Source organism: Podarcis bocagei (genome assembly GCF_964188305.1).
Source record: "Podarcis bocagei genome assembly, chromosome: 13".
Classification (NCBI taxonomy): domain Eukaryota; kingdom Metazoa; phylum Chordata; class Lepidosauria; order Squamata; family Lacertidae; genus Podarcis; species Podarcis bocagei.
Genome location: NC_138138.1, coordinates 28,190,384 through 28,217,427, shown reverse-complemented (window position 1 = coordinate 28,217,427; position 27,044 = coordinate 28,190,384). Strand labels below are relative to the sequence as shown.

At 46.4% G+C, this 27,044-nt stretch overlaps 1 protein-coding gene across 2 annotated transcripts in view; it reads left to right on the top strand.

Annotated features, from left to right (window-relative positions):
- Nucleotides 1–1,735: 1,735 nt before the first annotated feature.
- The window catches only part of STARD3 (StAR related lipid transfer domain containing 3), a 28,385-nt gene continuing 3,076 nt past the window's right edge, over nucleotides 1,736–27,044 (top strand). The window contains exons 1-13 of one of the 2 annotated variants that reach the window (XM_081168695.1): nucleotides 1,736–1,928; nucleotides 13,967–14,271; nucleotides 16,390–16,467; nucleotides 16,778–16,855; nucleotides 16,977–17,030; nucleotides 17,295–17,412; nucleotides 18,804–18,902; nucleotides 19,794–19,846; nucleotides 23,017–23,109; nucleotides 23,796–23,858; nucleotides 24,762–24,857; nucleotides 25,724–25,803; nucleotides 25,884–25,988. In XM_081168695.1, coding sequence (XP_081024821.1) covers nucleotides 14,062–14,271; nucleotides 16,390–16,467; nucleotides 16,778–16,855; nucleotides 16,977–17,030; nucleotides 17,295–17,412; nucleotides 18,804–18,902; nucleotides 19,794–19,846; nucleotides 23,017–23,109; nucleotides 23,796–23,858; nucleotides 24,762–24,857; nucleotides 25,724–25,803; nucleotides 25,884–25,988 — 1,127 coding nt within the window. In that variant the 5' untranslated portion in view covers nucleotides 1,736–1,928; nucleotides 13,967–14,061. Of the gene's footprint in view, nucleotides 1,929–11,943; nucleotides 11,966–13,966; nucleotides 14,272–16,389; nucleotides 16,468–16,777; nucleotides 16,856–16,976; nucleotides 17,031–17,294; nucleotides 17,413–18,803; nucleotides 18,903–19,793; nucleotides 19,847–23,016; nucleotides 23,110–23,795; nucleotides 23,859–24,761; nucleotides 24,858–25,723; nucleotides 25,804–25,883; nucleotides 25,989–27,044 lie in introns of those variants that run through there. The other variant, XM_081168696.1, reaches the window with a different exon arrangement.

The following is a 27,044-nucleotide window of genomic DNA, read 5'->3' as shown; positions in this document are numbered from 1 at the left end:
CCTTGCTCCCCCCACCACCACCACCACTGTGCAACAAGGCAGTGTGTGGCCCATGAGTTGAAGTACTTTTGCAGACTTGGTATGAAAAGTTGGACTGCTTGCTAGCCATGTCGCCACAGCCGCTCTTCCAAGTTTAGTTGCTATTCAGACAACGTATTACTGTACTTACACTTTTACGCAACCTTTAAAAACCGCCTATAAAATGTAGAGTTCCAAAGCTTGCAACTAGCGAATAGCAATGTCATTCATAATTAGGCACCTACATAATTTTCCAGCGTGAGGAACGGAATATAGACATACAAAACATGTAACTATAACTGTATTAATAATGAAAAAGTCCAAAACTTCAGTAACAAAGGAACAGGCGTATAGGTGCATAGGTTTGTGCAGAAAAGGTGGGGGAAAGGCCATGTATATCTTTCTTCGAAATACATAAACACTTGTGAGCAACAGCTGAGATAGCTATCTCTCTAGCTGCTGTGAAACAGCAGCTAGAAACGTATGTGGTCTTGTACAAACTTGTTGATCACTTTCTAAGAAACAGTCACCTGCCCTTGCCGATTTCAACAGAGACACAAAACAACCTAATCACACGGCCTCCCTGATCTATGTTTGTGTGCCGTAATCCAAACGGTTTACAGTTTTTACTCACTCTGTCCTGTCTTGCATGAGCAAATCTCCTTTTCCACCTCAGACTCAGCCCAACCTACAATACTAATGGGAGTGGAATTGATTTTCAGAGTTGCCTCGTTGTCACTTTACAGTATGAAATACATTATACACAACTGGTAGTGGTGCTACAACTGAACTGGAAATGCAGTATGTCTCACAAAAGCCTAGTCTCTTCTTCACATGCAGATTACATCGCATACAACAGGACTGGGGAACTTGCAGCCTTCCAAATGCCATTGGTCAGGGATGATGGGAAGTGTAGTCCAAAAGCATCTAGCGGCCAAACAGCCACCTCACACGTGTCTTCCCTCTCTCCACCTGAATACAAAATACTGGGGACAAATCCCTAGGCTAGCAATTAATTTCTCCCCACCAACATCCGACCCAGAGATCACGAGTTCTTCCCGAAAATCACAACCCACCCCCGTGAAACCTCTTTCAGTTAGTTTCTCTCTCACACACGTGTCTGCTTTATACACACGTATGCTCAGCCCTCCCTGCTACTGTGTGTCCCAGATTCCTAATAGATCCGTTTCACAAACTTCAACCACTTCCCGCACCTTTTCCTTCCACACAGGTCACATTCCTCCATCCCAACGCAACCACTCCATTCTTTTTGTATTTATGTTTTCCCAGCTGCCGAACGCCTTTGCTCCTTTCCCCCTCCCTCCAGCCAATAAAAGTGTCCCATTGCTCCAACAACTACCAATCAACACTCCTACCGCACTCCCACCCGCTATCAGACAATAAGTACCTCCCATCTCCTCTTCTTTTTCCAACCAATCACTGCCACAGCCTTCACTTCCCAAGAAACCAATGGGTGGAATCTTACACGGAATCCCGCCTAACGACCTGAACGTTTCGCGTCGCGCTCTAAATCTCTCCTCTCTTCTCCCACCGTAGCCAATGAGAGACACGCAAACGGCTTCCTTCCAACCAATGGCGTAGCTTCCTCCTCCCCACCCCCTCCACGCGCCTGCCCTCCGCTGTCAACCATTTAGCGCTCTTTCTCGCTTCCTGCTTTCCACGCCCCCGCTCTGACTCCGCCCCCTTTTGCTCTCGCTTTCGGAGAATTGACGGAGGGAGGGTGCGCGTGCCGGCTTGTTTTTTTTCAGGTCACGCTGCGATCACGTGATAGGAAGTAGTGTCCTGTCCGAAGTGGCGGTTACTTCCGTCTATTTCTCTCCCTGCCCCCCATCCCTTGTTCCTGTTGCTGAGGGGAGGCTGAGGCCTTTGGGCAGGCAGTGGCCCATCAGGTAAACGTCTAGCGGTGGGGGAAGCCCGGCCTTGCAGTGTAGGATGAGGAGCTCGTAGGGAAAGAAGAAAGACAGGCTCGTGAAAATTGGGGCATTTCTATATATCTATATATCTATATCTATCTATATAGCTATATCTATCTATATAGATATAGATATACATATAGATATATATTATTGTTAGGATGAGAATTAATACTTTGAATTTTGGTGTGTTCAAAATGATTCACATGCATTAGGTCAGGAATCCTTAACAACAGCCCTGTAAGGTAGGTCAGTATTAATCGTCCTCATGTTGTAGTTGTGGGTCTTTTAAGATGTGTGTATTCATGTGAGGGTGGCTTACATCTGCTGTGGCTCTGAGGTGAAATTTCTCCTGGGGGCTTCCTCAGTCTCATAGCTGCAACGTTATTAACCTACATGCTGCTGTCATAATAATAAAAATTATGATAAATAAAAACCATATTGTTGCAGGTTTGGGTCTATTGCAACAAATAATGGCACCTTAGAAGATTAACCTTGTTTATTGTGGGTGGAGATTTCCCAGGCTACATCCCCCACTTCATCAGGTGATTTAAATGTTGCGTGTTGTTGACAGCTACAGTTGCATGGCAGTACAAGGGAAATAAATACTGTAGTGGGGTCAAATTTGCAGAGATGGGGAACTGAGGCTTGGCATTATAAAGTTCATGATGGATCTAAGATTTGGACTGGGAACTTGCTGATTCATAGTTCTATGTCTTATTTTGAAGCTAGATGTTGCCATGTGAGGGAAAATGGCAAAAATAAAAGAGAGAAGAAGCTAGATGTTGCCTAAAATGAAGGACTGTCACCAAATAGTATTTCTAATAAAAATAGTTATAATTATAGTGCTCATACTTTAGTCATCCTTGCATCAACCCTGTAAGGTTGTAACTTTTGGAACACTTGCCATTTTAGTTTTGCTACCTAGAAGATTTATCAGAATTATTGTAGTGCAAGTTCCTATGGAGTAGAGCAGTTCGCATAAGGCCTAATGGCAATGATTGTATATGGGACTTTCAGTCACCATGTAGCACTTGTAATGTGTATAAGCACCTACTTTATAGTTCTTCTGAGCAGGGGTGTCTTTATTCACATAAAGACTTCCAGGTCAGACAGTAGAATTATTATGTAGGCTTGAGCCTGACCACATATGATTTTAGGGTGGAAACAATGAAAAGAAATAGGAAGAATCTTTTAATGCATGTGTTTGGCAATGAAAGGATAAGAGGAAGAGAAATTTTAGTAGACTGGGGAAAGGAGAAATGTTTATGTTCCTTAAAAAGTACAGGAGACAGGAATGTCGCCAGAGATCATCTGATGAGTAACAATCAAAGCATGCAAAAATGGCTTGGCACGTGTCAGGGAATTAGCAGATGTAAAGCAAGTAGCACAAGTGGCATCTGCCATAAGAACTCAGTAAGGTAGATCAATATTGTTACCACTATATTGCAAATGGGAGCTCAGGCTAAGAATACAGTGGTACCTCGGGTTACATACACTTCAGGTTACAGAGTCCGCTAACCCAGAAATAGTGCTTCAGGTTAAGAACTTTGCTTCAGGTTGAGAACAGAAATCGTGCTCCGGAGGCGCAGCAGCAGCGGTAGGCCCCATTAGCTAAAGTGGTGCTTCAGGTTAAGAACAGTTTCAGGTTAAGTACAGACCTCCGGAACGAATTAAGTACTTAACCCAAGGTACCACTGTAATAGATTGCCTTGGATCAATTAAGTGAGTTTGTGGCAGAGTTGAGATTCTGCTGAGGGGGGTGAGAGGCTTCCTAGATCATTGCTTAGTGCATGGATAGGCAAACTAAGGCCCAGGGGCCGGATCCGGCCCAATCGCCTTCTAAATCTGGCCCGCGGACAGTCCATGAATCAACATGTTTTTACATGAGTGGAATGTGTCCTTTTGTTTAAAATGCATCTCTGGGTTATTTGTGGGGCATAGGAATCCATTCTCTTTTTCCCCCTTCAAAATATAGTCTGGTCCCCCACAAGGCCTGAGGGACTGCTGAAAAGGTTTGCTGACCCCTGGCTTAGTGTCTCAACCAACATGCTACATTATTAAATGTATCTTTCCTCCAAAGAGGTCTCCATCCCTTCATATTATCCTCACAGCCCTGTGAGGTAGGTTAGGCTGAGAATTGATGACTGGCCAAAGATCACCCAGTGAGTTTTATGGCTCAGTGAAGATTTGAACCCTGGTCTCCCAGGTCACAGTATGACACACTAACTTACGTGATAGCATGCTTGTGTGGGGCGAGTGCTGCTTCCTTGTGTAGGAGAGGTCAGGTTTCAAAGACTTTGACTTCTTCCTAGCAGAACAAGGTAAATCTAAAAAAGGAGTCAGAAGTGTGGGGGCAGGGATGCTATTTCTGACAAAGTCAATCTGTGTTTTTCTTGCCTACCCTAAATTACCACCATGCCTGTTTCCCAGCTTGTTCTCCCTCTCTCAGCATCATTTTTGTCTCATCCACTGGGAGAGAGCAACTGAGTCAGAAAGGTGTAATAATTATAAATATATTTTGAAGCTAAATGGATTTGAGATGAATTAGGCAAAGAAGTTTAAGATCTTATTTTTTTAAAAGATCTGAACCCCATTAGGTTTCCAGCTTTTAAGAGTGGAAGTAGGAAGTGATGAGGTGATGTCAAGAGATGTTTTGGCCTGGATGTTTGAAGAAGCATAAATCTAGGGGGAAGGGGTGAGCCCCTTTTTATGGGAGCAAGGATTGTGGCTCATGCTTGGATTTACAAACTTCTACTATTTGTACATGTTCCTTGAAGTCCCTTTGGTTGAAAGGTGGGGTGTTGAAAACAGATACCAGGGAAGGGAATTATACTAGCCGAATCCCACTGATTAAGATTTGGATAATCAGCCTCATTGTGCATTGTGAACCCCATGGGAACAATAAGAGAAGTGTTGATATTAAATTGGTTAAACTGTGTGGAGAGGAAAACTACAGAAGTAGCTAAGTAGGTGAGGAGCTGGTGATGAGATGGAGGAAAGGGGCAAATGATGGGCGGAGGTGGGGTCCGAGGAGAGCCTGGGTTGGGATAGTGGCCTCTGAGGATGGGGATTGCAGGAAGTGTCCAGGCTTGCTGTCTCCTTGCAGCTTGAGCAGGTCAGTGTTCTTAATGAAAATCCAGCCTAGTCCAAAAATGTTCTTGTCATGTTATACCCTGTGTATGTAAATTGGAAATGTTTTCATAGTCTTTTTCCTTCAAAATAAATAAAAAGGTTATTTACCCAAAAATGCTCCTGTTGCTGGCTGAAGTTGGCCCTCAACCAATTATTGAGAGCATATGAGTCATTTGCTGTACCATCCACGCTGGTTTCTCATTTGCTTCTCGGTTCAGTTTGGATCACTGGCTATTTATCTTTCAAGGCCGAAATCCTGTACCTAACCTGGAAGGGAGTCCCATGGAACTGCTGAGTAAACATACAAAACATTACGCTGCACAGGCCCTAAATGGCAAAGAACCAAGATGCCGAGACTCCTCTAGGCCAGTGGTTTTCAACCAGTGTGCCGTGGTTATATATAATTATAACTTCTTTCTTTCCCTCCCTCCTCTGATGCCCTCTCGCAGCTCTCCCTTGAGGAGAAGACACTGAGGGAACACTCCACAAGGGAGGGTGTTCAAAAAAGGGTGAGAGGCTGCAAGCTCTGCAGGCAAGGGGTGACATAGCTGGGCTCCTGAGCCCCACAGGGTGCCGCAGAAAGAATGGAGTTGGTCAAGGGAGCCGTGGACTCCAAAAGGTTGAAAACCTCTCCTCTAGGCACCCTTCCCTTGCTGGCTGACCAGAGTAGGAATCCAGCACCTACCTTGAAGAAGGCTGCCAACTGCTTCTTGCCATTTTCACATGGCTGTTTCCTAAGGTTAAGGGAGAGGCCTTGTTGTACATCTGTGGCTTGTTTAGCAGGAGGATGTGATAGGACCTTCTTTGTTGCTGAATGCCCTGCCCCAGAAGATTGATTTGACTACAGTGGTGCCCCGCAAGACGAATGCCTCACAAGACGGAAAACCCGCTAAACGAAAGGGTTTTCCGTTTTGGAGGTGCTTCGCAAAACGAATTTCCTATGGGCTTGCTTCGCAAAACGAAAATGTCTTGCGAGTTCCTGCGGGGTTTTTTCCTCCCCCCCCTTTTCCAAAGCCGCTAAGCCGCTTAACAGCTGATCCGCTAAGCCACTTATCAGCTGATCCGCTAAGCCGCTAATAGTGCTAATCTGCAAAGCCGCTAATGGGCTTGCTTCGCAAGACGAAAAAACCGCAAGACGAAGAGACTTGCGGAACGGATTCTTTTTGTCTTGCGAGGCACCACTGTACCTTCCTGATGACACTTCATTCCAAGCTGAAGACTTTTTGTTGTTGTTCAATAGGTTTTCAATTTCTTAAAAGTTTTAAATGTGTGTTCTTGATCATACTGTTTGCCCGCTTCCTAGTTGCCATACTAGTGGGTTTATATTTTCTGCTGGTTTATGTATTTAACCTTTAGTTTCTGCATTGTTGCCTCGTGCGCTTTTTATGGTGTTGAATCACGTATGCTCCGTTCTCTAGCACCTCACTGAGTCGGCAAAGCAGGACAGAAATAGCGAGGGAATGGTTATTTTGTTGGGTGATGCGTTGGTAGCTTTGAAGGAAATGTTCCAGAGTTGCCAAAGGGAACTTGAGACTTTTATGCTGACGTTGTAGGCTGAAGAGCAATCAAATGAATTTTTAAAAAAACACCTGATAAAAAAGAACAAACCTTGACTACAGCTGGGAACTAGCAAAGAGAGGACTTGAGTAACAATGGCACTGAGTAACATTAAAAAACCAAACAAACCAGCAGTAGATCTGCTAGCAAATGGCTCTGAGGGGAAGAAATGGAAAAGTACAGGGAGGAAGTAGAAAGCAAGTATACAAAGCCCAGGTAATAATGGTGGGTTCAGGGAAGATTTCTTAACAGGTCCAATCCACTAAGGCTGACTTGTAGATGCAAACCCTGAGGCATACCACTAAACTGCCACACTCAGTAGCACAACTGTCCCAAAGCTTGTTTTTCTCAGATTTGCAGGTGATAGCTAGTTCAGTGTTTCCCAAACGTTTTTGGGCAACGGCACACCTGTTTACCGGAAAAAAATCTCGCGGCACACCACCATTAAAGCCCCGCCCCGTGACATCAGCGCGCAGCGTCACGCCGGGAGGGACGCACAAAAGTGAAAGTTTTTTCCCTCCCCCTTGCCGGGGTGGGAGGAGGCAGCAGAGCGAGGGACTGAGGGACGGCGGCAGCTGAGGCGGCGGCGGCTGTTGTGGTGGTGGCGGCGATAGCGGGCGGAGGAGGGGGCGGCGGCGGGGCTTGAGGAGCCGTCGCCGGGAGTTGCTGCTGCTGCTGTTGCTGCTGCTGCCCGGACATGCCGGCCTCCTCCTCCTCCGCTGTCTCGCGCTCCTCCCTTTTGCGCGCGCTGCCCCGCCGCTCGGCACCACCACCGCGGAGCCGCCCCCGGCTCGACGTGGATCCTCGCCGCCGCCGCCTCTCGCCGCCCGACTCGCCCGCCTCCCTCCCACGGCACACCAGCCGATGTCTCACGGCACAGTAGTGTGCCGCGGAACACCGGTTGGGAAACACTGAGCTAGTTGACCGCTTTGCAGTGAGGAATGTAATTGCGTAGCCTCCTTTTGTAAAAGTTGGACCTTCGGGGCATCTTTGGGTGGGATGTTGAAAAAAGTCACACAAACCTATGCAAGATAATTGTGGCGTGACATCCCACATGTCAGTTGCATGCAGCAATATGCCCCATGCATGATGAAGACTGCAATCATAGCCCCACTTACCTGGGAGTAAGCCCCATTTAATTCAATAGGGCTTCCTCTGAGTAGTCATTGGTAGAATTGTGCGGTAAACCATCCAATTTTTGCACCACGGTTGTGCTGCATGCCAGTGCAGGTACCATGGCTCATATCTTTTCCTAGAAGGAAGACCTCAAGCCACTCCAAAACCTCCTCTTCCCCCAGTCCCACACTTGGCTAATTTGATATTTGCAAATTCCAGCTCAAGCTGATCTGCTGTTGAACTAATATGCATATTGGAACATAGTTAACTGGCTTTTGGACTTCTTGAATTTTCCAATTCAGTTGTCTGCTGCAAAACTGTATCAAACTATGTTTTACAACCTTTAATAGGAATCTGCTTTTAAAATGTGATCCGCATCTGCCTATTCATATTCAAGAGGTTTCTTTGGTTATCCTTCAGTTCCATCCTTGGGTCGAACCTTGAACCTGGAACACAGTTTGATTGCCTTCCTGGCTGCCTTCCCTTTGGTTGCAGGATCAGGGACTCATGGCTGCCTTGACAGATAACCTTGGGCTCCACTTAAGCCCTTGTGCTTTCGGGGGCTTTGCTACAGCTGCTGGATTCTCCCTCCTCATCACCATTACCAGCTCTGAATTCTGCACTGTAATTTCGTTCCTTTGTGGTGTAGCTCATGGGTAGGCAAACTAAGGCCTGGGGGCCGGATCCGGCCCAATCGCCATCTAAATCTAGCCCACGGATGGTCTGGGAATCAGCATGCTTTTATGTGAGTAGATTGTGTCCTTTTATTTAAAATGCATCTCTGGGTTATTTGTGGCGCCTGCCTGGTATTTTTACATGAGTAGAATGTGTGCTTTTATCTAAAATGCATCTCTGGGTTACCGTAAATTTCGCTCTATAACACGCAGATTTTTTGTCCTAAAAAGTAAGGTGAAATGTCTGTGCGTGTTATTGAGCGAATGTGTGGTCCCTGGAGCTCACTCGCCGGAGCGCAGGGGCAAAATAGGGAAAAATAAGATCGGGCGGGCGGGCGGAGGGAAGAGGGAAGGCAGAAGCTTTCCTGCATTCTGCCTCAGGGTCTTACTGCCCGCCTGCTTCTGTTGCTGCGTTTGCTCAAACTCAACAAAGAGCAGGGAATCCCCCTGCCCTCCTGGCAAGCAGAGGGTTAAGGAAAGGATCACGTCCTTCCTTCTAATCGTCCCTAGTCACACTGCGTGCAGGCTCCAGCCCACCCCTTCCTCCTCTCTGTGCTCTAGGGACTCGCAGGCAGCCGAAAAGCATGCAGGTGGGAGAGAGAGAGAGGGCTGGCTTGGGTGGTGGTGGGGGAACGACTTTTGCTTTACAATGGTAGGTTTCTCGTTTCTTTTCCAAAAGCAGAGAGCCCTGCCCCCAGGCCCCCTCCAAATTACAGCTTCTCCAAGCAATGTACTGCTGGAGGGAGACAGTATGCTTGTTTGGAAGAGAAACCCTGCTTCCCTGCTCGTAAGTAACAGCAGGCTGGATTGCAGAGTGAGACATGGAAATCTCTGGATTTATATGCTGTATATCAAATATCTTAATCTATACTTTCTACACGCGGCTGGTAAATCAGAATCTTTTTTTGCTTTTTGCTTTCCTTCCCTCCCCATTTAAAATGTGGTGACAAAGCACAGATCCACATGGATCCTCAGGATTTTTGCATTGGGTCACCCCAAATTCACCATCAGATAACTTAGCATGTCCATGGCTACAGCCTGCACCAAAAAAATCACGCACCCACTGTTGCCTGGGGCTGCAATGGTGCAAAAACGTGGTTACAAAGCATGGATCCACAGGATCTTTGCACTGGGTCACCCCAAATTCACCATCAGATAACTTAGCATGTCCATGGCTACAGCCTGCACCAAAAAAATCACGCACCCACTGTTGCCTGGGGCTGCAATGGTGCAAAAACGTGGTTACAAAGCATGGATCCACAGGATCTTTGCACTGGGTCACCCCAAATTCACCATCAGATAACTTAGCATGTCCATGGCTACAGCCTGCACCAAAAAAATCACGCACCCACTGTTGCCTAGGGTCGCAGTGGTGCAAAAACGTGGTTACAAAGCATGGATCCACATGGATCCTCAGGATTTTTGCATTGGGCTACTCCAAACTCACCGTCAGATCACATGTCTGTGGCCATAGCATGAACCACAAAAATCATACATCCACTGTTTCATTTAGAATATTTTTTTCTTGTTTTCCTCCTCTAAAAACTATGTGCGTGTTATGGTCGGGTGCGTGTTATAGAGCGAAAAATACGGTATTTTGCAGGGCACAAGAATTCGTTCTTCTTTTTTCAAAATATAGTCTGGCCTCCCACAAGGTCTGAGGGACAGCGGACTGGTCCCCTGCTGAAAAAGTTTGCTGACCCCTGTATGGGGAAACGTTGGTTGTCTGAATTACACATCCCTCCATGAATGTTGATTGGCTTGAGAACCGATGACATTTACCAGGTTTTAGCCAATTGAGAGAAAATCCTTCCCAAGCAGCATCAGTCATAGTACTATCTTAAGTGGCTTTAAATGGTTTCCTCTATAGTGTTGGCAGAAGCAGGGGCAGCTGGAAAAAACAACAAAAGGCAGCCATGCTGATATGTAAGCTAGGGAAGCAGAGCCCTCTAGTCCACAGTTGGGCAACACCTTTATTATGGCCAACCAAAACGTTGCAAAATGGTGTGCCAGCTGCAACTTTTGAGTTCTCTGGTATGCATGATCAGGCAGGATGTTACCCAAAGCAGAGGCTGTGTGGATAAGGACATCAAAAACAGAACAAAATAGACCCGCTGTTGAAGGTGTGAGCCTGCATTTTTATTCAGTTTGAAGGTGGAGGTTGCAGACTGGCTCAATTGTCTGCAGTTATTAAGCTACGTCTAGGATTCTGGGATGAAGAAGCAATGAGTGACCCCCGTGTTCGAAACGTAAAGAGTGGCTGTTACCCAGACCTGCCTTGTTTAAACAGGAACACAGGCAGATGCTTCCCGCAGGCAGGCAGATAGATTCTAGCCTAGATAATGAGCCAGGCGGTGCTCGGAGCACCGCGTCTATCTTTACAGTTGATGTGCAGCTCCTCTTAGCAAAATGACTTTCATCAATCTTCATTCAGGAAGCTGCGCTGACAGCCCTCAACCCACCCACCCCAACTCCCTTCTGTGGGAGACAAGAGAACAAGCCCAGTCAGAACTATGCTAATAGGAGTAACTAGCACCTGCCTAGCAAGTGATCGCAAAGAAGAGATGGAAGGTGGCGCTCCTGCGATTAGGCCTGCTCGGAAAAGAGAGAAAAGGGTGTTGCTATTGTGGCAGTCACATTTAAACATGTGTGTGGTCTGCCAGTAGATGCAAGAAAATTCAAACCCCAGGTGTCTCCCATGTAGGAGGTTCGGCATTGTTGCTATTTGTGTATACAGTCATATCTTGGATCCCAAACACCTAGAGTCGAACATTTTGGCTCCTGAATGCTGCAAACCCAGAAGGTGAGTGTTCTGGTTTGCAGACGTTCTTTGGAACCTGAACGTCCAACGCAGGTTCCGATTGGCTGCAGGACCTTCCTGCAGCCAATCGGAAGTCACGCCTTGTTTTCCGAACGTTTGGAAGTCAAACAGACTTCCGGAACAGATTCTGTTCGACTTCCAAGGTGCCACTTTATATGTGTGTGTGAGTGAATCAGCCTTCAGGATAACTCTCCTGCCCTCGGATCCCTTGTCAGTGGCATTGCCCTACGAACAAAGTGGAGACCTGAGAGAGAAATGTATTCTGCTTAACAGATATATTTGGTTGGTTGGTTTATGCTGCCAAAGAAAATCGTGTCCGTTCAGGTCTTCAACTCGGCTCTTCTGGGGTTTAACAGGCGTGTTCCTCAAGCAGTGGGGTGAGAGGCTAGAGAGCAAACGTGCTCATCTGTTTTCAACCTCTTTGAAAACCAGTCTCCCGCCCGCTCTTCTAGACCACAGATAGCAACCTTGTTTGTTTGTTTGCTTGCTTGCTTGCTTGCTTGCTTGTTTTAAAACTGGATTTTATTTTTAAAAATCCTATAAAGCATAATCTAAAACAGTTGGATTTTCTTCTAAGCGTCGATGTCAAAAGGGACCGAACTGAGTCAAGGGGGATGAAAAGCAAAACAATCCAGCTGAGCTGACAATGATTCAGTCACATGCTGAAGGAACAACACTGCTACTGTTAACACACTCTCCAGAAGAAAGGGGTGAGTCAAGAACTTCTGGTATGAAGAGCTGCCCTGCAGGATCAGAAGAATGTCGGTCTAGCCCAGCATTCTCTTTGTAGTGCTGCGCAGTGGTTAGAGTGTGGCCCTGGCACCTGGGAGAGCAGGGTCAATTGCTGGCTCTCAGCCTAACCTACCTCACAGGGTGTGTTGGGAAAAATGGGGGGGGGGCAGACTATGTTCAGCACCTAGAGTTTCCTGGAGGAGAGTGAGGCTGTGCATATTTCTCACAGGCCACACAGGTGCCTTTAGGAGTTCACAAAGGGGGGTGTGAAGGTCTTATCCTCTGGTAGCCTAAAAATACTTTGGAGGGGAAACTTCTTTTTTTAAGAACTCTCTTTTTTCAGTTTTTCCAACAGGGAAAAAAATGATTTTGGAAGAGCCATTAAAAATGGTTCTGTGGAATATTTTCACTTTTGGAATGGGTGAAATGTTATTTGACATGAGGTTTCTTTTGTTTACTACAAAATTGGTGGTTTCTCTTTTCAGCCTTTTATTTCTCTCCCTCCCAAACCTTTCAGATGGCAAAAATCAAGCTACACGTGCTGAGGTAGCATGTGGTATAACAGTTTTTCAGCTTGCTCTCTCTAGTGCTGGGTATGGTTGCAGTGTTACTTGTACAAAATAAGGCAGTTATATTTCAGGAGACTGCAATCCTATCCTAAGGATGCTTACCTGGGAGGGAGCTCTACGAAATAGTCATGAATTTTCTTCCCCCAACCTGGGTGACCAAAATCCACAGTCCTTTAACCTCTCATCTTCATGGATGCTGTATACCTGCTCTGAAAAACCCCTCGTTCTTCTGCCTTTCAGCCAGAGATACACTTGGGCAGGGGGTGGCAATGAACAATTTTATTGAGAGATCCTATGACAGTTGCTTAAGTGGTGTTCAGACTTCTGCACAGAGCGAGGAGATGGGTAGAGGCACCGATGTGTATTATTCAGGAATCACAGATGGCTGAACTTCTTCTTTCGTTTGAGACGCTTGGGTCTCCTGCAGAAAGTGGAGGTCCCAGTTCTTACTCAGTTATGTGAAGTGACATTTCCCTCCCTTCAGTTGAAGCTAAGTGGCTTAAGAGTCTTATTTGCACAGGGGTTGACACACGCATGCATACGAAAGGGCGCTTGCATGTGTAAATTGTGTTGGGCTTTTTCCTCCTTGCAGGAAGTTTACAGTTGGAAGGTCTAATCCTTTCTCAGTTGCTGCTGTCATATATTTCTCTGGCAAAAGCTGCTGCTTGGGAGATGAAATTGTGCGTGTGCATATTCATTCTTGGGAACTGCTTTTCCATCTTTAAAATGTGGTGCGTGAAATGTTATTTGGATGCTTCACTTTTCATATGTCTGCAGGCCCTACTTTCTTATTTATGGAACCTACTCTGGCAGAAACAAAGCACAGGGATCTTCTGACATATCTAGAAAACCTGCGATCTGACTGTCATACTTTGATCCGCGTGGGGTGGGTGGGTGGCTGGTGTTCTCCAAAGATGCTGGAAATTAGAGAGAAGCAGATAGGGTTTTGGGTTGTACTTGGCCAGTAGCTGCTGCTGGAGTCTAGTTATTGCAAAATCTTTTTCCAGCTCTGCTGCCTTTTGGGTAGGGAAATTGAATTAGATGACCTTTGGTTCCTTCCAAGTCTCTGAACCGCCATCTGATATAACAGTTGCAGCTATTGTGAGTGAGGGCCCAGTTCCCTCAACTCCCATCTGGGCTTCAAGGAACAAAAACTGGGATGAGGTAGACCAGCGTTTTCATGCTTCCTTTTTATTCCACCCAGAAAAACAGATAGCAAAAAAAGGAAAAGAAACATGGTGTGTTTGAGAGGTGTAAATAACTCTCAGTTTCTTGGCTGTCACTACGTGCACCCAAAGCATTAACCTGCATTTTGGTTTCCTGCTGAGGATCTTGATCTCATTCTCTTTCCCTTTTCCCTCTGCTGCCAGAATACCAAGACGATCTCACTTCCCTGTTCTTTCTCTCCAGCCCCCCTGCAACCCCCACTGCAGATGAGCCATTGAGAGAGTCACGGATGACACGTCTGCACGCGAGAGCCAACCCTTTCACCCTCCTGCCTGAGGATGAGCAAGCTGTGGGGCTTGCAGAACGGTGACCTGGAGCAGAGTCTTCCCGCCATTGCATCCTCTCTTTCCCACAGCCCGGGCCTCTCCCCGCACCACTTCTTCTCTCCCGAGAGGAGGCGAGCCATTTCTGACGTGCGTCGGACCTTCTGCCTCTTTGTGACCTTCGATCTTCTCTTCGTCTCGCTCCTCTGGATAATTGAACTGAACGTGAGTTGAGGAGCTGGCCTTTGTGAATATGGTTTCCTGCTCCCCCCCGGGGTTTGGCTTAAACAAGGATCCCAGAAGTGGTTGTCCCTGAACATGTTCATATAGCAACGGCAGTGAGTCAGGCTCAGTTTAAAACAAAACAAAAAAACAGGGAGTGCCTCTCTCTGAGAGTCCATGCAGGCAGAAAGCAGTGTGCCAGACTCCTCCGTGCTGGTTCCCCTCACCGCCTCTGCCTTGAGCTGTCAGTGTGCTGCTTTCATCGCAGCCCACAAGTCTGTCCGTTGTCGGGTATTGTTAGCTCCCAGGGTGAGTCTGCTCAGGTGGTGATGCTGCTTGGGCCAAGAGCAACTCATGAGATTGAAGCCCCATTCAATGTTTCTGCACACGGCGGAACTGTACACAGTGAACTGGAAGTTGGCCGCGCCAGGTAGCCCCTTCCGCATGGCATCCCCATGTACAGAGCAAACCGTTTAAAGGGAGGGAGTCTTCACAGGCTCTTAACACTCAGGGTTCAAGATCCCAGGGAAGCCTGCGCATGCTTAAGCTCCCTCCCTCCTTTCAGACCTTTGTGTTGCATGTGTGTGAGGGAGTTGGGAGCTGCTGATCTGGCTGTCCTGCCCAGCCACATAACGGCTTGAAGGGTCATCAGAGATCTAACCGTCACCCAGTTGCAAATCACTCTTAGAAATTATCCATGTGCTGGGTGCCTTTTGCAAGTGGCGCAGGTCCAACTGGAACCACGTGGAGAACTCTAGATTCCAGGTTGGCAGCTGACATCTCCATCTGGCTGGCCTCTCCAGCTTTCTTAAGCAGAAGAGCTTATTCATTGCATTTATTTCACACCTTTTCCTCTGAGGAGTACATGGCTCACCTCTGTCTTCAGTTAATCCCTACAATGTCTCCGTGAGGTAGATTAAGAGGCAGTGACTGGCTCAAGGTCACTCAGTGAGCTTCATGACTGAGTGGGGATTTGAACCCTGACCTCTCAGGTCCCAGTCTGACACGCTAACCACTACACCGCACTGGCTTCCTGGAGTACTTATGCTATGGGACAGCTCTATAAGTTCAGGTAGGTAGATAAATTTGAGGAAAGCAAAATGTCACTTAGAGAAGAATCTGAAATATTTTCCTTGAAGCTTGCATTTGTTTTATTTGATGTTCTATAAACTGCTTTGAGAATTTTTCTTTTAAATATAAAGCAGGATAGAAATAAAATGAATAATAATAATGTTTCACTAAAAAGAAAATGCCCTTGACATTCCGTTGTGGTGACTGTAACTCAGGTTTAAGGTGCCATTTGGCGATATCAGCTTATATATCTGAGTTTCTAACACTGTGGCAAGTCCTTGTTTTACTGCTCATCTTTAGGTAGAAAAAGAGTGAACTCTTCTTCCTCCCCCTCCTATTATCCAGGGGTTCTTTGTGAGCTCATTTCGGCCTCAGAAGGAGTAAACCAAATCAGAGGCTGAACTGAGTTAGCAAATTGTTGGTCCCAGATTTAAATGATAAACAAGCCTGAGATAAGCAGTGAGTCATTGCTTAGAACTGTTCTAATCGTTGGGCTGAAAGGAAGGATAAATCCAAATGTTGTCCTCGCCCACAAAGAAACCCACACAAATCTGGACCAGTGCACGCTGCAAGCTTGTGGCAGGAAGACCGATGACTCAAGCAAGTGACCTACACGCTACAGAAGTGGGAGCCAATCTGACCTTGCAGGAAAAATTCCTGACCTCACATGTTTTCAGATGGCTCAACTAAGCGTCAGGAAAACCCTACCCATTAATATAAAGCAATGCTATGGTTCCCCTGGCACCAACATATTAAAAGTCAGGGGTGAGGAACCTCTAACTTGGATCCCAATTTGGCCTGTGTGGATGCTTTCACCAAACCATGCCCACCTGCCCTACACATGATGCCATATGTGATATTTGGTGTGGGGCAGTAGAGACATGGTTGGATCAACTGCACAACCGAACTCTCTGTGGGAGCTCAAATGCTCAGCTGATCCTCGCAGAGAGCAGGCTTTAAATGAGCACAGGTCGGAGCATTGCATTAAAGAGTCCCAGGCTAGCACTGTGGTGTCTTAATTTATTTGACTTTAATCTTGCCAATCTGCAGGCCACCAAAAGCATCCAGGAGAGTCTGAAGTATGAAATCATCGAGTACAACTTTAAAACGTCCTTTTTTGACATATTTGTAAGTATCCTGACAAAATTGTCGCTTGCAGTAATAGCCAAGGGGAGACCTGGGGGTGGGCATGGCAGGCAGAGTGCAGGGGAATGCCAAAGGAGCCATGAGGTCAGTACAGGCAGCTTCAGTAGTCCGTGCATTTCACAGAACTCCTTGTCTGTTAGGCCCTACCTGGATAAGAGTCCTGTGAAAGCCTGAAAGTTTGCCTAGTCTTGGTGCCAGTTGAGATTGATTCATAAAAAGAGATTTTAACTTCTCTGTGTTTTTGAGACCTTCACAATGGCCTTCTCATGATTTGCCTCTTCCTTCTTATCAGCTCTTGGCTTTCTTCCGGTTTTCGGTGCTGCTCCTGGGATATGCTGTCCTCAAGCTCCGCCACTGGTGGGTCATTGCGGTAAGAAGTCAACTTTTTATCTTGCTCTCAGAGACGTACATAACATTGAATTGCAGCTGTGGTTTGCTTGCTTGTTTGTTTGTTTGTTCATGGGCTTCTCTCTTTTATCCCCACCCTCCAGATCACTACATTGGTGTCCAGTGCCTTCCTGATTGTGAAAGTTATCCTTTCGGACGTGAGTTGCTGATAGCAAACATGGGTTCTGCTCTAAATCTTTATGGTCCCTTTCCAAAACCTTGGTGCAAATTGCAAGCCTTTAAAAGAAGATGATGCAAAATTTCAGTCTTTTAAAAAATGGGAACATTTTAAACTTCAGGGCTGCTTGTTGGTTTGGGGGTACAAATGGATGGTTACAAGTGCTTTGGGTGTAGTTGTTCCATGACAAATACTGGAGATCATTTCATATGAATCATGTCATCTCCTTTTTTCCCACCAACAGCTGCTGAACAAAGGGGCTTTTGGCTATCTGCTGCCCATCATTTCCTTTGTCCTTGCCTGGCTGGAAACATGGTTTCTGGATTTTAAAGTCTTGCCCCAAGAGGCTGAGGAAGAGCAATGTGAGTCTGTGTTGAGTGAGGATGGATGAATGGAATAAATCTCCTACCCCGGTAAAATTGGTTTTGACAGCCCTGCTAGGGTCGTGTCCCATGTGTTGTGAGGGGGGTGAGGCAGCACTCAGAAAGCAGATGACCTTAAGGGTTCATGGAAGCAGGTTGCTGTATTTACAGTGGGTATCGCTGGATCTACATTCTGATGCCTCAAGGCCTTTTAATATGTTAGATTAGTCCTATGCGAGGAAAGCATTGAAAAGCAAAATAATGCAAAAGATTACTCTTCCGTTCTGTGTCTTTGGGGTTTTGGTTTTGTTTTGTTTTTGCATGTTGAGAAAAGGGTTTAAAGACGACAAAACTAAGCAAGCACTTTGCCACGATTGGATTAGGGAAACGCTCAGGGTTGCTTGGAGGAAAAAGCTCTCTATTGCATTAGATGCTTAATTGCTTTGGAGATATGATAGGCAAAGAGGCCATCATTCTCCATGTAGATAACATGTCTTGTCTCCAGCTGAAAGGTTGAGGGGGGAAGCAGCTTGGCCAACTCCTAAAGGGTAGTGATAAATCTGCTTATCTGTGCAAAGGTGTCTGAGTGTGTTAAGCGACAATGCGCTGCCTTGTTGTTGTGCAACAAAATGTCCAAGTTCAGAGTACACCAAGTTCATCTGCATACATTGATTAGGTTTCCTTTTGGCTTTCTTCCTGTGATTCAGAGTTTGCAGTGCGTTAAAACGTATAGTGAGTCAATGAGGTGAAGTTATTTCCTAGTATTCTTCCATAACCATGAGGGAGGCCTAGAAACTTGTGCAGCCACAATGAGGTTGGAAAGGATGTCGAGGGTGATCCATTCTGTTCCATATGACTCTCGTGGTCTCCCTCAACAACCAAAGGCCTATGTATTTAAAATGCCAGGCCAACATCCTTCTGCAAGCTCAGTACTTGGTTGAGAATCTGCAAATTGAAGTTGCTGGAAGTGAAATGCTTCAGCATGTGTGCTCTTCTCACTGAGCTTAGCTCTCCCCCCCTTCCCACACCTGCTCAGGCAGATCTTCAGCTCAACCCACCAAGTTAGGAGGCCAGCCCAGTCCTGGTGTTCTCCACTCCATTCAAGCTCAGGAGGCCAACTTCTGCCTCTTTCTCCAGGGCTTGTGCTTCCCTGGTCTTTCATTCCGAGCCGCTCATCAAACTAGATTCCCAGTTCGCCCTCGATGAAGTTATTGTTCTCAGTTTACTAAGGGAGGCAGAAGTACTGAGAGGATTGCTGGCTCTTCTCAACCACAGTTCTGCCCTTTCTCAGACAGCTTTTCCTCCCTCATCTGGGGGTCACACGGGTTGAGCCAGGGATATAAATGCAATGCCATATAAATGAGCTGATTTCCACCCCCATCTCTTTCCAGGGTACCTGGCAGCTCAAGCTGCTGTGGCCCGAGGACCCCGCCTTTATTCAGGGGCGCTTTCAGACGGCCAGTTCTACTCCCCTCCAGAATCCGTTGCAGGTAATGACATTTCTTCCAAAAACTTGGGTATGATGTATTTCTGAAAGTCTGTCTCTAACTGAGCACTGGTAAAAAATAATAATAATAACTCACTCCTCTCTTTACCAGTCAGTTAATGTGTACAGAGTGTATGTAATATGAAAGTTGCAAACACACGAGATTGCCACTCCTCTTCTGAGTTGCAGTAATCTATAGCTTGTTTGAGCCCAGCCAAGCTCTCTTAACTTCTGTGTTACAAGAAGGGGCCAGTCATAACATGTACATCTCATATGCCCCATTTCTGCAGTATCTATGCTTTCGTTCACAAGAGAGAGGAAGAGCACAAAGGGTTATTTCAGGAACTCTCAGCCTATTTCCTGGGAGATAATAGTGTGTTGCAAGAAATACATGGACCAAAAGGTCCTATGGGCTGTATATTCCTGTCCACGCAGGAGGCAGCCCACTGCATCTTTGCATAATCCAGTGTTCTGGCCTTACTTGTCTTCTGCAGAAGTTGAATTGGGAAGAGGTAATTCTGTTGCATCTGCATTAGTGACACTGGGATCTGTCACTCAGTCTCAATGCAGAGATGTAGCACTATTGTCCATCCTCTAAGGAGGCTACATGTTGCATCTCTGTGTGAATTACTGCTCTGGGCTTCCTTCCAGGCAGGCAGCACACTTAAGACCAGTGACTCAGGCAGAAACCCAGGAGAATTGGCTGCCTGGAGGTGGGTAATTCCTACTACTCTGGCCACCGGATGACCCTTGCTCAGCAGCCATTCCTAAAGATGAACTTGTGTGAACAAACAGCCTTGGAATTGTGCAATGCTGCTTTGTATCCTATGCTTAACACTTCCAGATCTCCCATCATTTAACTTTTAAATGTTTCCTTTCCCCCCTCGTTCTCTAGGATCAGATGACTCAGATGATGAACTTTTGGGAAAGAGGACATTAACTGACCAGGTAAGCCCAGTGGCGTAGCTAGCTGCTCGGGTGCCCAGTGCATCCTGCAGCCAGCTGCCCATGACGGCACGGCAAGCCAAGGCAGGGCGTGCTTGCGTGGAGCCTCTCCGCAGCCTCCCCCTCAGCTATAGGGCGGCTGAGGTGGTGGGCAGACTCGAAAAAGCAGTGCAGAGCTTGCAGGCAGTCCGCCCACCGCCTCCCCCTCAGGAGAGACATGTGGCTCAGGCACGCTGCAGCCCCTGTGGTGTGACGTCCAGTGCTCTCCCCCCCCCCGCCTCACCTAGCCACGCCTCTGGATTAGGCAGATTCATGGAGGAGAGGGCTGTCAAAGGCTACTAGCCATAACCTAGCAAAGTTGGAGGCAGCAATGCTTCTGGTTTCTGGAAATCACTCGAGGGGAGAGTGTTCCTGCAGTGTCGTAGGAAGGGGCGTGCGGTGAGTGCAGGAGTTTTGGGGTTTTTTTATTTTAAAAAAGTGTTGTGAGCCCTTTATTTATTTATTTATTTATTTATTTTAAAAACACATGTTTTTGCCATTTTGTCAGTGGTGACACCGAGGGCAGTCCGCACCCCCCTTCCTACGCCACTGGGTAAGCCTTTATGTGAGCTGAGCAGCAATATGTAGCCCCTTTCGCGTTTACTTTCAATCAGTTGGAAAAGCCTCAGTTTCCAAAGATGGCTAGCGTGGTCAGAAATACACCTCAGTGTTGTGGGGGCTGCATGGACAGCATCTCGCAAGCACAGTTGTTTCCTACAGCTCCTCCATGCCTTATAGGTAGGGTTTAATAGACCTTGACCTTGTTTCCCTTGACAGGATACATTCCGTCAATGTTTCGGCAGCATACGTGGCCCACCAAAATGCTTATCACAGGCACATACTCAGTTTAGCAAGAGGGGTAATGCATTGTTGAGGGGCTGGTGTGTAGCATAATGGCTAATCGCATGGGCCAGAAAGCCCCTGGTCTAAATTTTGGCTTGGCTATGAGAAGAAGCTGGGGTAACAGAATCCACTGTCTCTCAGCCTCCATTTGCCCCTGATCTGTGTTACACCCACTGTCCTCTCTGGGAGCCACGTTGATGGGTAAAGGAAACTAGTGTATGCTTAAGTCTAGCTCCAGGTGGTTTGTAGTGGTTAAGTGTTGGTTGTTTGTATGTACTCCCACCCAGTCACCAGTTTTTTAAAAAGCAATAATTGAATTTCATAAATGACATTATTATTATTTATGCACACTTTTTTGTATATGCATTCATTCTTCCAAAAGCTTCTTTAAATAAGATTCATTTCTGCATGCTGTGTTCCGGTTTTTAATGCATGCACATTTCATAGTAACTATAATATAATTCCCACGCTTATGTTCCCAATGTACTTTGGTTTCCAGAACCGACCTGTTCAATGCCTTCAGGCACCAGTAATTTTAAATAGGCCTGTACCACTCTCACAACTTGCAGTGCAACTGCAGACACAACAGTAGCACATCCATTGTGTTATTTTAGGTAACATGGATGCACGCACGCACACAATGAGCATTCTCCTTGTCTTTTGGTAAAGGTTCAGATGACTGCCAGAAAAACATGAATTGTTTCTCTTGTTCTTTAACCAAAACGCAGCCTTGGAGTCTTGATTATAACAAATTTTTATAGTTAACTTATCAAATTGATTAACTACCTTCAAACTCTGTGAGGAGAGTGTGAAATGCTTCAGAATTCTCAGAATCCCAATCTTTGTTTTGTGGAAGTCAGGTCATACATACATACATATATATGAATGAGAGAAGTCTGTTTTATGGTGTGTACATTTCTCTCATCTCCTGTTGGCCACCAGGGGGCAGCATTAATCCAAAGCAGCTGACTCTGAATTTTCACTTTGAGCATCCCAAATAATTTGCTTTGTACATTGCCATTTGTTTACTTTTATGATTTCTTACCTGCCCTTCACCACAAGGTTCCGACATTGCAGAAATGCAGTGTTAGAATCAGTTAAAACATTGCTAGTCCATTTACAATTATACTTTTCCCAGACCATTATTGGGGTTTTTCGAACTTATGGGTCATTGCTGATGTGGTTTGGGTACGTGCCTGCATCCTGGGAGGACCTTATCCTGCCTGGAGGTAGTTGCTGCTCACTCCATGTGAGCAATTGAACAACAGCCAGTGCATCCATATTATAAGCCACACTTACATACTTACCTAGTTGAATTGCAGCAGCTCTCCCTCTGCTGCCAGGTGGGGATGGGAAGAAGCAGGAAGGCAACACTGAAAGCGAGCTGGGGAGGAGGGTGTTAGGCTGGTGGAGAGGCTTGGTTTCACTCATTTCAGTGGGTCTACTCTGAGTACAGTCTCATCTGCACTATGCATTTAAAGCAGTATCATACCACTTGCCTACCCTCCAAAGAATCCCAGGAACCATCGTTTATTAAGGGTGCTAAGAGTGGTTATAGGTAAATCGCGGGGATTCGAACCACCGACCTTTTGATCGGCAAGTCCTAGGCTCTGTAGTTTAACCCACAGTTCCACCCGCGTCCCTTGTTAAAGGTACTGAGCCATTATTCCCCTTGGAGCTGTTATTCCCAGAAGTGGGGAATAACCACTCTGAGAACTGTAGCTCTTTTGAGGGGAATGGGGTGGTGCTGTGGTCTAAACCATTGAGCCTAAGGCTTGCTGATTAGAACTTCAGCGGATTGAATCCCCGTGACGGAGTGAGCTCCCGTTGCTCGGTCCCTGCTCCTGCCAACCTAGCAGTTCGAAAGCACGTCAAAGTGCAAGTAGATCAATAGGTACCGCTCCGGCGGGAAGGTAAACAGCCTTTCCGTGCGCTGCTCTGGCTCGCCAGAAGCGGCTTAGTCATGCTGGCCACATGACCCAGAAGCTGTACGCCGGCTCCCTTAGCCAATAAAGCGAGATGAGCGCCGCAACCCCAGAGTCAGTCACGACTGGACCTAATGGTCTGGGGTCCCTTTACATTTACCTTACCTTTAACAAACTACAGATCCCATGATTCTTTGGGGGAAGCCATGACTGTTTAATGTGGTATGGTGCTGATTTAACCGTATAGTGCAGACGGGGCCCGGGACTAGCATTGGATGCAGCTCAGAGGATGTGGAACTGGTGCTTTATCCCTAAACTGTGGACTGTTCGTCATAGGAAATGAATTAACTGTTAGTTTTGTCCTAGGAAAGAGAATACATCCAACAAGGCAAAGCAGCAATGGAGGTGGTCGACCAGATCTTAGCCCAAGAGGAGAACTGGACATTTGAGAGATGCAGTGTAAGTTTATGGTTCCTGAAAGATGACTTATCGCCCTTGCAGGGGGGAGGGCGGAAGCGGTGTTAATCTTCTGATCAGATTTCGAAAAGAAGTAATCGTCTATTTTAGGCTGGGTAGGGCTGTTCAGCTCTCCCTGCGTGTAACCTTAGCATGTTTACTTTTAAGAATCTTGGGGAGCCTTGCCATGAGATGAGAGAGCCTTGTTCTTCGGTAGCTGCTCTTTTAAATGCCTCCCCCACATGGTGAAATAGCGGTACTGTCTTTATTTTGCACACCACTTAACAGCCTATTCTGCAACTAAACAGCATAGAAAATGACGATGATGAGTTTTAATTTTCAAAAAGAAGTAATGCTGCAGTTGTGTGACTCGACACCCCTCATCCTCTCTTGAGAATTTTTTTTTTTTTAAGATGCATATTTTTGCTATTCCTGGTGGGGTGTTTTTTTGCTATTCCTGCTTTTGCTATTCCTACTGTAGTTTCTACCTTGAACTTGTGCGTCTTCTGATAGCAGTCCTGAAACCTGGCGCTTAGAGGAGAGGGTAGAATATTGGCATGCTGTTAAACAGCCCTGTGTCCTAGCGATGGGCAAGAGGCCTAATTCAGTGCTGGAGGTTCTCACAGTCCTGCACAAAAGCAGCTCTGCCCTTCCACTGTGGAACTCATGTGCCCTCCCCCCTCATGCAGGAGTTTGGCGACACGGTTCACTCTCTGGAAATGCCATATTACGGCAAGGTGTTCATCCTGAAGGTAAGTTGCCTTGACTTTTCCTCTGAAGCTGATGTCTTGCAGAAGTCGCAGTTTTCCTCCTGCACCTTCAGTTAAAAAGAGATTGGGGGGTGGTGTGGAGGCTGTCGCACAGGAATTAAAATCTGGAAGGAGTGTTGTTTGTAGGATTGGGGGAGAGGAAGCAGAATGGGTGAGGCAGCCGTCCATTCTGTTTGGATTCCTCTTTGGGGATATTGGGGGGCGAAACAAACTTTTTCCCCCACTTGCTTTGCCAAGCATGAACTGAACTTGTGTTTTCATTTTCTGGGAGCACGGAATGTGTGCTGCCCAGTGGAAATAAGACCATTGCCACGGGGTAACTAAGCTTCCCAAAGATCATCCTTTAGTTTCCATTAGCTTGGGTTAATTTCATCCCTCTTGGAAAACTTCCCTGTTGGAGAACTTGGGTGGCAGCGGTCTTCCTTTTTTAACAAATCAGGGCCGGGAACCTTTTTCAGCCCGAGGTCTGAAGTCCCTTTGGCATTATTTACTATGGTCTACTTGCCAGCTACGGATGAGGCCAAAGTCACAGCCATACATCCACATGCTCCCCCATAATTCACACATCAAAGGAATCTTCATTTAAATGACCTTTCATGCATCGCCATGCCCTGCAAGGCGTAGGAAAAACCACAAGGCAAAAATAAGGCATTTTCATCCATATTCATTTATTCCCTCTATCCATTCTTACTGCCCCTTTCCCCCACATTCAAGGCTCTTTAGGACTCTTCAGAGGCTTTTTGGGCGGAGGGCTGCTTGTCGCCTCTTCCTAGCTAGGTTCCCTTTGCATCCCTTGGGGGACTTTGTAGGCGAACCCCCCTCAGAGGGACAGGGCAGAGCTAGTAAAAGAGAGCTGGGTGATTAACAAGCCTCCCTCCCTTGCAGGCAATTTTACAGTGTCCTGCCGAAATAGTTTACCAGGAGATGATTCTTCAGCCGGAGAAGATGGTCCTGTGGAATAAAACCTTGTTAGCATGCCAGGTAGGTCTTGGCAAACTCAGCTGCTAATTACTTATCCCTAAATTTTAACTCCTGGCTTTAGTCACTCTCAATCTCTTCTAGTCTTTGATGAGGGCAAAACCAGGAACAAACGAAAACCTATGTGCATCTCTCACTGCTGTGAATTGTTGTCTGTGTTGCCCACTTAGGGGGGAAGTTTTGGGCTAGGGTGGATTGTATATTGAGGTCCTTCCTTGATCTCTGTTGGACGTGGCAACCTTTCAAGTTTTTCCTGTCCTACAGTTTCTGCATACTTCCTTGAGCTCCTCAGAAGCTGCTTGTGATGAAGCTGCCACTGAGTGCCTTGTTTCACCTTTCTTAGCGTGAACCGGGAAGCTTTTGCCCCTTGCATGGCTGAGGGATGGGTTGCTACTTCTGCACTGTGTTGTGGGGTTTCTTCCTGAAGTGCCTGCGAGGGAGCAGGCACACAGGGCAAACAATTTCACATTTAATTGAAACAGAACTGAGGCGTGGCAAAATGATTTAGAAGCGCAAACCATCTAATGGGATAAACCCAACCCTGTTTAAGGCTCTCTGTGGCATTCTGCAAGGTTGTTCGTGGTGCAGCTTTTAGATTTTGTTTTCTTGCAAGCATGAGTCCTTCTGTCTTAGTTGATGTCAAAGTCCTACATGGAGCCCTGTGCGCAACTGAACCAAATGATATCACAGTTTCCCCCCCATCTAACTGGGAGTTGTTTTTGTGAAGGTGCTAAACATTTCCCATCAGGTCTCTGTCTTTCCCATAGGCAGTATTCCTGGAGAGAGAGAGAGAGGGGCTGTGTTTTCTTAGATAGATTTATGTCAGCAGAGGTAGAGGGAAGCATCTCGTTTTTCTTCTTTCTCGACAGATCTTGCAACGGATTGATGACAACACAACTGTATCCTACGATGTGGCAGCTGGTGCTGCTGCTGGCGTTGTGTCACCCAGGTGAGTCCTGGTTTGGCCTCGACCCTTGACAGTCCTTTCTTTTTAAAGGAGGGTGATGACCTCTTGTTTTGTGTTCCCAGGGACTTCATAAATGTGCGTCGGATTGAGAGAAGGAGAGACCGGTACATTTCATCAGGAATGGCAACAGTTCACAGCGCACGTCCCCCTACTTCCAAATATGTCAGGTATAAAGAGTCCTATGGATGGTGCTTTGATCTATTTTACTACCTGTAGGTTTCCTCTGATGCACCGGCTTAAATCGTGCATAAGTCTTTGACTTTTAATTTCTGAAAAATAAAAAGTTTCATGGACAAGACACAATGCAAATTACACCAGCATTTCCCAAAATGAAAATAAGACCTTGGATACTTCTAAAACTGGGTAGCCTAGTATGTAATGTGAAATGGGACAATATGAAACTATATGGTAGTTTTATGCATAATTTAGGGGGACTTCTAAGATATTTAGAAATGAAATAAAAAAATAAAAGAGGGGAGGGAATTAACAACCTGGTTAACCACGGACTTATGTTGAATGTCTTCCAGAACCAACAGAATGCTAAGCTGGGTTGGGGAGAGAGGGAATTAGCCTGGCTGAACCTCTGATTGTTTAGTATCCTGGAGAGGTGGACATTAGGTTCAGAGGAATCTGCACCACAGGGCTAAAATATCCCCCTCCCTGTACTGTATGGGGAAGTTTTAGTAGGAAGCAAAGGGGAAAGGGCACCTTTTCCCTTTCTCCTTCTCCAGAACTAAACCTGAGCTCTTCAGTGCTAAATAGCACAGTAGGGGAAGGTTTCATGAAGATGGGGAAACAAGAAAGGTGTTTTGCATGTGACTGACAGTCAGTAACCCTTGATCCTTGGGGAAGTTGCGGGTGTTGAGGTGTCCACTCAAACCAGCTTTTCAACGAAATGGTTCCCAGCTGCTGTCTTGTGATGAGCAGAGCTCTTGCCGAAGCATCAAGGCCCCCTTTGTTGTTCTCATCGCCTCTGCCTCAGGTGACCAGCCAGGGTGTCTTTGCTCACCAACTTCATTTTTCTGACTAATAGCATTAAAAAGTCATTGGCCTTTAGCTCAGCGTCTGCGTAGCTGTTGGGGGAAATCTGTGAGAAGGGCAGCGTACATTCCCCAAATCGCATGCGCATGATGAAATACAACATGCCTTGTCTCTTTGTCTTGATCAAGCTGATTGGATTTCTAGCATTTGAAATGCGTGGGAAGTGGTTGAAAATATGAGTT